At 42.7% G+C, this 13608-nt stretch overlaps 1 protein-coding gene across 3 annotated transcripts in view; it reads right to left on the bottom strand.

Annotated features, from left to right (window-relative positions):
• Nucleotides 1-13608, bottom strand: part of PCSK2 (proprotein convertase subtilisin/kexin type 2) — a 255468-nt gene that overhangs the window by 10487 nt on the left and 231373 nt on the right. For all 3 annotated transcript variants that reach the window (XM_011962755.1, XM_011962748.1, XM_011962761.1), the window contains one exon: nt 5872-6099. In XM_011962755.1, coding sequence (XP_011818145.1) covers nt 5872-6099 — 228 coding nt within the window. The remainder of the gene's footprint in view (nt 1-5871; nt 6100-13608) is intronic.

The following is a 13608-nucleotide window of genomic DNA, read 5'->3' as shown; positions in this document are numbered from 1 at the left end:
TCACAGCCAGGTGTATTTTCCCCTTTGATTGTAACTGAGCATCCTTCACTGACTCTCTTGATAAAGCCTCTTTAGAAAATTGCTTTTCAAATTGACTCCTTCTCCGGGAAGATTAATGCCGAGGAAACCCACAAACCTGACAATCACCACTCACTGCACCTTGGAAGCTGTTTCTGTGCAGCCCTGCACATTATGGAGAGTGGCGATTGCCACGGCTGTTGATTCCTCGATCCTACTGCCCCACGAGTGTGCTTCGTGGTCATAAGGGCCTCCTCTGCCAAGTGGCACAGCCAGCCCCGGGGCTGCCCTCCAAATCTCCCTGTGTAGCCTCTGTGTTCTTCAACAAGTATATTTGCCCTAGACCTAACTCATCTGCATCTGAGAACAAGTTCCAGTGTGGGGGTGGACGAGTGACCGGAGGGCACTGAGAGGAGGCAGAGCCCTTCCGACCAAGGCAGAGCCTCCTTGCCATGTTTGCCTGGCTGGCCCGCCGGTCCTATTGCCACCAGTCGACATTTCTCTTGTGTCTAGCTGATGCTGGCTGAATATTTTCATTCCCTCATTCATTTAAAAAATATTTATCACCTGTCTACTAAATGCCTGGCACCATTCTAGGCACTAGGGGTACACCAGTGAATACGACAGGCAAGGGCCCAGTCCTTTGGGAGGGCCCAGCTGAGTTAATGCTGAAATAGCTCTCCCGTTTCTCTTCATTGAAAACACTGCATTGATCTTGCATAAAGTTCCTGGCTAGTTGTGAGATGTTGGGATGATCACATCTCCGGACCTCAGATTCCTTAGAGGGACTTGGACAACATTATTTCCAGTGTTCCCTCTGGCCTTAAATTCCACATGTATGCAGATTATGATGGAATGCTAAGCATATTCAGAAACTGGGAGATAAATTGCCGTTCATCTCAGCATACATCCTCATTCCTCTCTCTCCTCTCCCGCGGTGCTCCCCTCCTGCCCTCTCTCATAATCACATGGTGCTTGACGATCATTAGAGGTCTGTCCTGCTTGTCCAGTGCAATCTCAGAAAATAAAGCCTGGTATCGACGTGTACCTTGACTAAGAGGGCCTCAGTATATTCCAAGCTAACTCTTCCCCTAAATGTTGCAATGGCGCCGACTTTTTGTTAATTGTAAATATTGCTTATGTGCAACTAAATGTAGATATTGTGCCAGTTGCGCTGCCTGTGGGGGACAGTCCAGCCCCTACCCGCTACTTGCAGAGTGTCTGTAAAGGCACAGACATTGTAAGTCTTTTTCCTTTTGCAATAAGGGAAGGAGATTCCAGGCCCCAGGACCTTGTGGAATGGATAAGGACATAGGAGTTAAGGCCATTTGCTTTATTTTCTGATCCTGTTTTCTCACCTAAATTAAGACTAGGAATGCTAACCTCCTGGGATTAAATGAGATAGTGGAAGTAAAGGGCTAGCAGTGACTGTCCGAGAGAAGTCCTTAGCAGCAGTTCTTACTATCACCCTCGCGAGGCTGCCTTTAGGCTTCTGGGATGCTGCAATTGGATGTCGTGCTGGGGGAAGGCATGAGGCTATAAAATGGACCAGCCAGCCTTTCTTGCAATCTCATCTTCTTGACACCCCTTCATAGAGTTTATGTTATTAAATCTCCACTTCCCATTGAGTTTGCACAATTCAGCATCCCTCCTGCTAAGATGTAACTACCAGATGTGCCTTAGACCTGGCTGCCCGTAGCCAGGTGCGGTAGCTCATGCCTGTAATCTCAGCACTTTGGGAGGCCAAGGTGGGTGGATCATGAGGTCAGGAGTTCAAGACCAGCCTGGCCAAGATGGTGAAACTCCGTCTCTACTAAAAATACAAAAAAATTAGCTGAGTGTGGTGGCACGCACCTGTAATCTCAGCTACTCCAGAGGCTGAGGCAGAGAATTGCTTAAAAACCTGGAGGGGTGGAGGTTGCAGTGAGCCGAGATCCTGCCACTACATTCCAGCCTGGGTGACAGAGTGAGACTCCGTCTTCAAAAAAAAAAGACCTAGCTGTCCGAGATGGTAGCCATTAGCCACATGTTGCTATTTAAATTTAAATTAATTAGAATGAAATGGGATGAAAACTTTAGTTTCTTAATCACAGTCACCCCCTTTCTAGCACTCAGTAGCCACAAGCTATTGTACTGGACAGTGCAGAACATTTTCACCACTGCAGAAAGTCGCTGCGCTTCCAAACTTCTCAATAAATTATTCAGAGCTCTAACAAGGGAAACAGTTGTCAAAGCCCATTTCATGTTGACTTTGGGTAAAGTTAGTTATGATGAGTAGGGTTTAGCCTTAGATCCCTCATTTGGACAGTGGTTTCCAGTCTCGTCTCTTTGTTCATTCCCAAAAGACATTGCAGACCTTGGCATTGTAGACCAGTGACAGGGCCTCTGGAATGCCAGTGATGGGGTTTGGGAGATGGGATCACCCACTAGGTGGGTATTTCAGAATCCCCAGGGGAATGTTTGCTGGAGCTCCCTCCCCCACCCGAGCCTCACCGTCTCCAGGGGGAGTCACTGAGATACCTGACAGCCCACCGTGAGGGGTCAAAGTGACTGGGCTCAGATCCCGATTTGGCTGCTTAGTAACTGGATGACATTTGGCACGCCCTTGACCTTTCCCAGCCTCCTCTCATCAGTAATGGCCCTGTGAGCTCACAGCAGGGCTGCTCTCACAGACTGCCTGACGCAGGGCCTGTGTGCACAGTTGCTGATTAAGGTCAAGGTTATGTAGTGAAAAGAGCCTGGGGTTTGGATTTAGATGGGCTTTACTTCAAGTCCTGCTCTGCCCTTTGTGACTCTGAGCACATTTTGTATTTTTTATTCCTTTCTGGATCTCAGCTTCCTTGTGTATAAAAAGTAATAATGACAGGACATGCCTCCTGGGCTTACAAGGATTAAATGCAGTAATGTAAATGGACCTAGCCATATACCACATCTTGCCGAGAGGAGGGATGCGGGAGTGAATAGAAATGATGGGTGGACACAGCAGCTTTGGAAAATGGTGAGGAACTGTGCAGAGTAGCTATTTTTATTATAGGACATTTATAACATCAGTTGGGACTTGCGCAGCTCTGTGTTTTTAGATTATTATAGGGCTTGGGCTGAAGCTTTATTTTTTCCATGTGGTGCTGATTAGAGTGAGACCTTCTAAAATCATGGACTGTTTCATGGAAAAAAATACTCAGCTTGGCAGTAATCCACTTGGTGCCACTTTCTAGGGGCTCAGTGAGTAAACAATGAGGATGCTCACTCATGGGAAGATGCTTGCCCATGGGAAGACGCTGGCCCGTGGGAGGATGCTGACCTATGGTGGGCTGCCCGTCTACAGCAGGACGCTGGCCTGTGGGAGGATGTTGATCTATGGTGGGCTGCTCCTCTATGGCAGGACGCTGGCCCACGGGAGGATGGGCATCCCAGGGCACATGCTTGTCCATTGGAGGATATTTTAGGCTGAGAGGATACATGATTTGGAATTTGCATAAAAATCAGACAATTATTTCACCAAAAATTCTAGGAGATTGCTATCATTTTTTATTCTACAGATGTGAGCTAGGAGTGTTCACATCTAGTGATGGATGAGAAGGAGAGGCAACGTTACATTTATTAAGCGCCTACTGTGTGCCTGCTGTAGACTTGTGTGTTACTAAAGTCTCCCAGCAGCCTGAGGAGGAAAGACATTAGCTCCATTTTACTTGTGAGGAGAGAGAAAAAAAATCTCTTATTTTGGGGCCCATTGGGATAGAATTCAGGGGTCTAATAATTTCAATGGAAAAAAAAACCCACATCTTAATTTCCCTAGCTTATAACAGAAATTTTTCTTCTGTTTCGGTTATGAATGCAGGCCACAAAGCAGAGTGGCATCGGACTTTGTCATCAAAGAGCTGGCAGATTTTCATGTCCCACCATAGCAACTGCATGGATCTTGTAGCAGCAGTTAGTCATCACTGCTGCTCTGAAATTGTTGTGGCCATTAGACTTGCCACTAGAGCTTTTTACTTAATGTGCTGACAAGGGGACATATATTTCAGCATGAATTTGTTTTCTAAAACATTTTTGTAATTGGTTTCAACATAATTGGTTTCCTTTGCAATCCCGTATATTTTATCTAATGAATTTGCAAAACATTAGACTGAGATGGAGCCCATAGACATCACCATGCTGTCAAAGGGAGACAGGGCACAAAGGTTGAGAATTGCTAAAGCAGAGGGTCAGAAAGGTCAAAAGTATTGTCTAAGTTGGTGAAGTCAAGATCGGAATTCAGGTCTGAGTAACTGAGTAGAAGAGATATAGGGAGTCTAGGACCAATGAAGAGTGGCTAGAAGGATAAAGTCTGAGAGGGGTTGGACTCTGGCTAAGCTGCATGAAGCTCAGAAATACGGCCCTGGCAGGGAATGAATTTTACCACCATTTAAATGACGTAAGCCATGGAGGTGTATTCTCAAGATAGAATGAGAATGAATGAGCTATGACTACACACAGTGACCCGGATGAATCTCACAAGCTTCACGCTGAGAAAAAGAAACTGGACACAGTCCAGTCCGAGAACTGGTGAAACGCATCTACAGAGAAAGGAATAAAAACAAAGGGTGTCTGTGGAGTGTGTGGACGAACTGGAAGTGGGCATGAAGAATCTTCCTGGGTTGATGGAATGCCTCATCTCTTGATTCAGTGGTAGTTACCAGGGTGTATACATTTATCAACACTCAAATGACACACTTAAGTTCTGTGTATTTCATGATATGTAAATAATACCTCAGTGATAATAATACAAATTAGTATCTCCATTTTACTAGTGCATCAAGGAGGACAGAGAGAAATTAAGAAGTATCCTTACTGACCAATCCCCTTGCCAAGGTGGGGCAGTTGGAAGGGAAGTGGGTGCAGTTGACCAACGCTGTGGTTTCTGTGTGGGGAGCCCCTCACACAAATCCCTCCAAGTGGCAATCCATCTCACTCATAGGAAAGTCAAGTCCTTAGATTGTCCCACAAGTAGAATGTTAAAAAAATTGTGTTATAACCATACACTGGAACACTCTTCAGCAAAGAGAAAAAGTTATAAGTACACATTAAACATGATTGGATCTCATGAACATAACTCCAAGCAAAATAATCTAGTTTGTAAAATAGGACATAGTGTATGAGTCTAGTAAGTATGGAACAGGCAAATAAGCTATGGAGTTAGAAGTAAGAATATGGGTACGCTGGCGTGGGGATGATAATGGCAGTGGTCACGGGGGCAGGCCTTTGGGGATGCTAGTCATGTTCTCCTTATTGAGCTGGGTGATGCTTATAGTGGTTGATTTGTGCCCTTAGAAATAATTACATACACCGCTGAAACACTTAAGACTCAAAACCAAAAGCAAGGGTTCTGTGTTCTATGTAAATGGTGCCCTCTGGATTTGTGCAAACCTGCAGCTGTGCTTGGAAGCTGGTTGTCCCTGAGTCAAATCCAAGCTGAGAACTGTGGCTCACACCTGTAATCCCTACTTTGGGAGGCCAAGGCAGAAGGATCACTTGAGCCCAGGAGTTTGAGACCATCTTGGACAACATAGTGAGCCTTTGTCTCTACAAAAAATAAAAAAAATTAGCCGGGTGTGGTGGTGCATGCCTGTGGTCCTAACTACTTGGAAGTCTGAGGCAGGAGGATTATTGAGACCAGGAGTTCAAGGCTGCAGTGAGCTATGATCATGCCACTGCATTCCAGCCTGGATGACAAAGTGAGACCTTGTCTCAAAAAAACAAACAAAAAATTCAGTTGCCCCAACATGAAGAGGGAATGTGACATTATGCCAATGCCATGGAACCATCTCAGGGGCACTTTCCACATGCAGCAGATGGACCACTACCCCCACTTACTCAGGGTCCTGCAAGGAGCCTCCCACACAGTGGAATCTCTCGGGCACGGTTTTCCAGTCTTTAGCCATTTTCACCATGGCGCCTGCATCAAGGACCCCGTAGCCAAAGAGGTGATTAAATTCCAGGCCGACCCCGTTGCGCCGCCACTGATGAACCTCGTCGTGAAGCTGGTTCCGTTTGGAGGTGAGCACAGTCAGATGCTGCATGTCCCGCCAGGTCAGACCCAGGCTGGATACAGGAAGCAGAGAGCAAGAGGGCAAGGGCAAGAGGCAGGGTGAGAGAGGGAGAGAAGCACAATGATTAACAGAAATATCACCCAGGACACAGACCTTTCGTAAGATTTTGGACTCTCTGTGAACTCTCAAATTCAAGGGAGGGTGTCCATGCACTATTCAGAACCATTATATGTGTCAATTAAAGAAATCTTGCTTTTCTTACATAAATAAATTGATTTCAAAAGTCTATTCTAACACACACACTGGAATGACAAAAATGAAAAAGACTGACAATGTTAAGTGTTGAAGAAGATGTGGAGCAACTGGAACACATGTACTTTATTGATGAGTGTGCAAGCTATTCCAACCAAACTGGAAAATTGTTTGGCTGTATCTTCTAAAGTTAAGCTTAAGCTATGGCCTGAAAATTCTATTCCTAGGCATATACCTGACCAAATGTGTACATATTAACCAGACCTGTGTACTAGAATGCTCCTAGCCCCAAACCATGAAAACCCCACATGCCATCCAAAAAATAATGAGTAAACTAATTGAGGTGTAACTTACAGAATGTGGGGCACTATAAGGCAATGAGAATGCATGAACTCCAGGTACTCTGAATAATATGGAAAAATCTCACAAATACCATGTTGGCCGAAAGAAGCCAGGCAGAAGAGAGAACATAAAGTATGATTCCATTATTAGTCATTAGTCATTAGAATGACTAATCTATGCTGTTGGAGGTCATTATTAGTAGTCAGTCTTGTGGGGCAGTGACTGGAAGGGGATACAGGGAGCTTTTGGGTGCTGGTCATGCTGTTTCTTCATCTGGGAACTGGTACCTGGGTGTGTTCCATTTTTGAAAATGAGGGTACAGTTCTTCAAGGGTAGAGAAATTACATTCAGCATATTTATATCCTTAGTGTCCAGGATGGTCCTTGGCACATTGTTTGTTCAGTGAATAAACTAGTCTTCTTGTAAATGTTATTGTTTTTGGAAATTAGTGTCTGTTACTACTCATTGTCTATATTTTTCAAATTGCAAATCATGATTTGTTTTTGGGCCAGGTTATCACACAGGTTGTCTATCTGGACTGTACATGAAAATTTTCTTCTAGGGACATTGAAAGTCTCACTGCTAGGGCATCATCCCAGACCAAGTAAATCAGACTCTCTGGGAGTGAGACCCAGGCATTGGAAATTGTTAAAACTTCTCAGACCATTCCAACAGACAGCCAATGTTGAGAACCAGTGATTTAGTGGTTGGTGTTATCATTTTAAAAAATGAATGGAGCAGAATAAAAAAGGATAGAAGTGTGCACTGCACATAACACAGGAAGTTATTTTTTCATGAAATAGTTGGAGGGTAGGTGTGTGTGTATGCTGACTTGCAGTGCAAAGTTTATTATTCACTGAGGGTTGTGGTCAAAAAGTTGGCAAAACATTGCACTACAGTTCTCTTCAGAAGTCAAACAATTCAAAGGACTGGGAGCAACATAACTTATTTGATACAATTTCAACATATGCAAAGTTCATTGGTTGGAAGATCTGAATCAGAATCGAGTTCAAATGATCCATGTGCTCTTGAATGCAGTCCTTCCTCTATTAAGAAGCAAGTTCCACACTTGGACACAGGCCGGGGAACATCACACACTGGGGCCTGTTATGGGGTTGGGGGAGGGGGAGGGATAGCATTAGGAGAAATACTTCATGTAAATGACGAGTTAATGGGCGCAGCAAACCAATATGGTACATGTATACCTATGTAACAAACCTGCACATTGTGCACATGTACCCGAGAACTTAAAGTACAATAAAAAAAAGAAAAGAAAAAAAAAAGAAGCAAGTTGCAAGGAAGGTCAATGCTTATTTGAGGAGATTCAGAACATGTCTTGGACACATGGTCCCTCAGGACCTGAGAAAATGGTGTAAAAGTTCCTTAAGTTGATTATGGCTAAAAACTTGAGTGCTTTGCTGGAAGGGGATTCTGAGTTTATTAATCTCAGAAGTGTTGACAAATGAGGATCTAAATGACCCGAGGGCTGACTAGCAGGTTTCTTCTTTCTCATCTTTGCCATGAAAATGCGCTGTTCTTCTGATGCCTGGAGAAAGGCTCCCTTAAATGTTTCTCTGCAGATTTATTCTCATGGGCTGCATTTTAGAAAGAAAGAGAGAGAGAGTGACAGAGAAATAATGTTTCGGAACAGAGAACTTTTCACTTTTGAGATAAATCAGAGCATAATCCACTCTCCAGTGTAATTGAGTCTGTGACACTGTTTGACCTGCTATTTGCATATGTCTGAAGTGTAAAACCAGGTTCCTTCTAGTATCCCTTCTGGACAATTTAGGAATTGACAGAATACAGTATTCTGTAAAATAGCTATTTCATCAACTTGCTTTAAGTTTTAATTGTACCATAGCAGCCCAAGAATTACAGGAGATAGTTATTAATTAAAAAATAAATTTATGGAGTATCTGCAATATACAGGTCACTGTTTTGGAGACTGTAGGACAAGAAATGTGACATGTTATTCCCTGTTCTCAAATGTCTTATATAATAGTTGGGAAAATAAGATGCAGATACATGAGAAGGTACTGTGCAATGAAGTGATTTTATGGATGTCTGTTGAGTGTCTACCACATTCAGGCATCATGCTAACTCTGGACACGTCGGATGAACATCCCTGTCTCCAAAAGCTGATAGCCTCGAGGGACAGAGGGACAACTCAGTATTGAAAATGTGAGGGCTGTCACGATAGGGGGAGCTCAGGATGCTGAGGGAGCCATCAGTGGAGCCCCTGTGTTATCCTAGTCAGGAGTCCTCACTGTGATCCTCAATCCCCCTGTGTCAGGACCATTAGTGACAGAAGTGAATTTCCAATTCTCTTGAATCAGCATCTTGGAGGTCGTGGGACTGAGAATTTACTTTTAACCCAAATGATTCTTCTGTACAGTGATGTTTGAGAACATTGGTTGTCTGGGACAGTGGTTCTCAACCTTGTCTGCACATTGGAATCATCTAGGGATGGTAAAAAAAAATGATGTCCAGGCTCAGAGGTTTTGATTCCATGGATTCCTCCAAACATTTAGTATTTTCAATATGCAACAAACCTCGTTCAGGGGAGAGCTTCCTAACTTCCTGGAGAGCACCGGTGGGGGCGGGGGTGCTGGTGAAAAATACAGCTTTTCAGGGGTTCCCCTGGAGATTCTGAGTCTATAGCTCTGCAGTGGTCTTAGGGTATCTGTGTTTTTAACAAGCACTCCGGGATTCTGATCATCAGGAAATTTGAGAAACTGGGGTCCAGGGTTCAGCAAGGATCTCTTAGGAAGTGGCTGACTAGGAGACTGACTTTTTGTTTAATGTTTAATTTTTACTTTCTGTGGATACACAGTAGGTGTCTATGTTTACAGGGCACATGAGATGTTTGGATACAGGCATGCAATGCATAATCATCACATCAGGGTAAATGGGGTATCCATCACCTCAAGCATTTATCCTTTGTAGGAACCTGACTTCTAACAGGAAGGATTGTTTTTCTCGTGTGCAAGGCTGTTCCCTCACCATTCTCTTTCAGAGCACAGTACTTCTATTTACAGCATCAAGCTCCCCTGAACCCAATTCACATTTTCCTCCTCATGATCAACGCAGCAAAGGGAATTTAAAGTCAGCCCATGCATCTTTAGAGAAATTGAAAATGGAAATGTTTTAAAGATGATGCTGTAGTCTTAAGGTTGGAGGAATCACTTCTACTAACATCTGGTAAATTCTAAAAGACAACAGGAGAATTCTAATCTCTTTACTTGTTGGATCTGATCTTTATCTGAACAATGTAAACTGTGTGACCTGAAGCAAGTTGTTTCACTTCTCTGGGTCTCGTTCTCTTCATCCATAAGAGATGTTTGGAGTCATAAAAGATCCATTTATTTTCTTTCATTTTAAAAATTCTGAGTCTATCCTCTAAATTTTGGTAGGATTAAAAAATAATTTCAAAGGTTGGATTATTTCCAGTCTGAGAAAAATAATGCATTTATGAGTCAAGTTGGCATTTTCTCCATAGCCTTTGTTTGCTCACCTCCTATGAACGTGAGAGAAAATTCAGTTTTCATGACTCCCTGGTGTAGTGGTGGTGTGGAAAATCTCATCTTAAAGGAAGTGAAACCTGATTTTGTGCATCACGTTTGAGGAAGAGCTAACTCATTCACTGCAGCCCATTGCCATGGCAGAATAAGTGGTGAGTCCCACAGGCAAGACAGTGGTAGGGCCTTTTCTGTGTTCCATAGAGGGCCCAGTGGAACACAGGCATCCTAAAGCTTAAAGCCAACTGTGTGAACTTGGATAAGTTACTTTAACAATTCGAGCTCTAGCCTTGACATCTTTAAAATGGGCATAAGGTCTTACAGGTTTGTTGCAGGATGTAAATGTAAATTATGTATATAAAGTACCTAGCACAGTGGTGGACACTGAATAAAAAGACTTCATTATTATTAATAATAACATATATCGCATATAGCAGAAGTTAAAGCAAGTTAGGTTACTATTTCCTAAGTATTGACCACAATATTTAAAAGTATGTAAATGAATGTTCTTTAGCTTTAAGGCATATTCAACCTTAAAAATCACCAGACATCCAATTAAAATATAAACTTTCCTAAAAAAAAATATTTCAGAAGCAGAGCTAAAATATTCCAGGAAGTCATTTGAACCTTACTGATGATCTAACTTGCTACATTTTGTAGATAAGACAATAGAGATCCAGAGAAGATGAGTGATTGTACACTTAGATGTCAGAAGACATTAGCAGTTGTCTTTCCCTCCGTATCTATCTTTTCTCCTTCCTTATTAAGAAAACTTCAATTTTATTCAGAACAGCAATGAATTCAGCTATAAAACTACATTTCCCAGCCTCCCTTGAAGTGTGGGGGTGGTCATGTGACTGCTGTAGCCAGTGAGAAATAAGCAAAAGCCACTGGGTGGGGCTCCTTGGAAAAGCCCTTCAACATGGCTGACTCAGCTGGTTTCTTTCTTTTCTCTTTTCTTTTTTCTTTTCTTTTTCTTTTCTTTTCTCTCTTTCTTTTTCTTTCGTTCTTTCTTTCTTTCATCTCTTTTTTTCCTTTTCTCTTTCTTTCTCTCTCTTCTCTCTCTCCCTTTCTTTTATATGTTTTTTATTTTTTTTTGTCCTTGGTGCTTCTCCTTTTCCTACCTGAAATGCAAACATGATGGCTGGAGTTCCAGCACATCTAGAGAACATGAAAGTGGCAGAGCAAAGGAGCAGAAAGCTAGAAAGAGCTGGATTCCTTGATTCACAATGGTACCCCAGTACCCTAAACCAGCCCTGAGTTCCTTATCTTTGTATTTTCTTTCACATGACAGAAAAATAAACCCTTGTCTCTGTTATTATTTGGATTTGCTGTTTCATGCAGAAATATTAAGTCTTGACTGAATAGCAACACCTAATCAGAGGCAGAAGCCAGCTACCCACACTCTGCACCCAGAGTCACAGATTCACAGGGCTATTGCCTTATTGGTCATCCTCACACCCTAGTCTACAGATCAGCGACAGGCTGGCAGCTTAAGTATTCCTGGGGAACAGGCATTGAAAAGTCAGGTTCCTGGGCCACCCATTCCTAGGGATTTGTATTCAGTGAGGCTTGGGTGGGACTTGGGAATGTATTTTTTAAAAAGCTTTCCCCAGTATGCTCCATTTCACTAGCTATGAGGGAAATGCAAATTAAAACTACAATGTGACTCCACTGCACATCCATAAGAATGCTAAAATGTAGAAGACTAATAATACCACATTTTGGCAAGGATGTGGAGCAACTGTAATTCTCATATACTGCTCAAGGTAGGGTCAGTGGGTACACCCAATTCAGGAAACTATTCGGCGGTATCTGCTAGAATTGCACATATGTATATTAATGACTCAACGTTTTGACTTCCTAGTAGACACTCAACAGAAAAGCATCTGTATGTTCACCAAAAGACATATACAAGAATGTTCCTAACAATATCACAGTAGCCCCAAATGGAAACAATCCAAATATTCATTTATACAATGGAGTGATATTCAACAATGAGAATGAACGACCACTACATACAGCAACATCTCTTGCTCTGCTGAGCAACAGGGCACATAGTCTGTTTCTTGATTTGGGTGCTGGCTACGTGGGTCTGTTCATTTTGTTAAAATGTCATGGAGCCACACCTAATGAATTTCTTTGTATATACTACACTAACTAAAGAGTTTACATTAAAAATCCATCCCCTGGAAAGTCACTTTTGGAATCATTGTTGCAGTCCAGCATGTGGACCACTTTATTCCAGGTGATTTTCTTGAGTCAAAAATTCATCTCCTTATGACATCTACCCCTCGAGCCTAGCTCACCTTCTAGAACCACAGAGAAAGCACCAGGTCATATGAGAGAAACCTAAATATTGAAAGGTGGCAGTCATCCCTCACTAAAATTCTTTGAAATTTCTCTGATACGGGTGATACTGGGAGATGGGAGCAATATTTCCTGTGACTCAAGTAGGCATTTTCAAGCATTGGGCAGAAAAGTATATTATGATATTAAACTACAAAGTGACAACTGGTTGGGAGAGAGAGATGGTTTTCTTTTTCTCCCCTGCAGTCATGATGGGGGAAGTGTTATTCTTTCTCTTTCAAGGTCCTGATGGACATGTATTTAGATAATTCGTTGTTATGCATGAGGACTTCCTGTAACCTTATCTCAAGATGAGAGAGAGATGAGCTTTGGGACTGCTCTGTGGAGGCCCTTTTCCTTATCCCTCTGGGCTGTCGCTTGAGGTATCTCATCCTGACCAATGGTTTTCACTTTTGGCTACTGGAGCCGCTTTGCCTAAAGCTAGAGATGCCTTGGAGTTTACTTCTCCAAGGTAGCTCTTAGCTGATGACTGACTCATATAAGAATATGACAGTCCAGCTTCCTTGCCTGGAGGTAGAACAAACTCTGAGGCCTAATTTACACTTGGGATTAGACTGAGGCCAGAACTTTTGAAGTTGAACCTTTGCTTGGATTTTTCCCCATCCTAACTTCCTTCCCCTACTCCCTTACTGTCTTTCCTGGGATCCCTTCCTTAATAAATCACTTGCACCAAAATCTCATCTCAGGGTCTGCTTCCAACCACAGAAAGTTGGTATTTTGAAGAATTTTAGGACCGGCTCCAGTGATGGACTTACCCACAAGCTGCCAGGTGTTATATTTTTTTCCTCTTTATGCCAGCAGAGAACATTAAGTTCATGATCATTGCTTCAAAACAAAGCATGCCTAAATGGTGACTACATTCTTTTCTGTAGGATATCTAGACGTATGTGCTGAAAGAATGGTGACTAATCAAGGCAGAACCATGAATCTCTAGGAGTCCAGCAGCCACATCCCTCCACTCTGATTTATTTAGGTGTTCCATTTGTATGCCTATGGATCTAGGCGTAGGCATAGGATTTTGTTTGTCAAAAATCCCAGAAGACTGTGAGTCAAGTCCTGACCTCTGAGGTTGAAAG

This window comes from Colobus angolensis, unplaced genomic scaffold, assembly GCF_000951035.1.
Source record: "Colobus angolensis palliatus isolate OR3802 unplaced genomic scaffold, Cang.pa_1.0 Scaffold117, whole genome shotgun sequence".
In the NCBI taxonomy this organism is placed as follows: Eukaryota; Metazoa; Chordata; class Mammalia; order Primates; family Cercopithecidae; genus Colobus; species Colobus angolensis.
The sequence above is the reverse complement of the archived record's forward strand: the minus strand, read 5'-3'. Positions and strand labels throughout refer to the sequence as shown.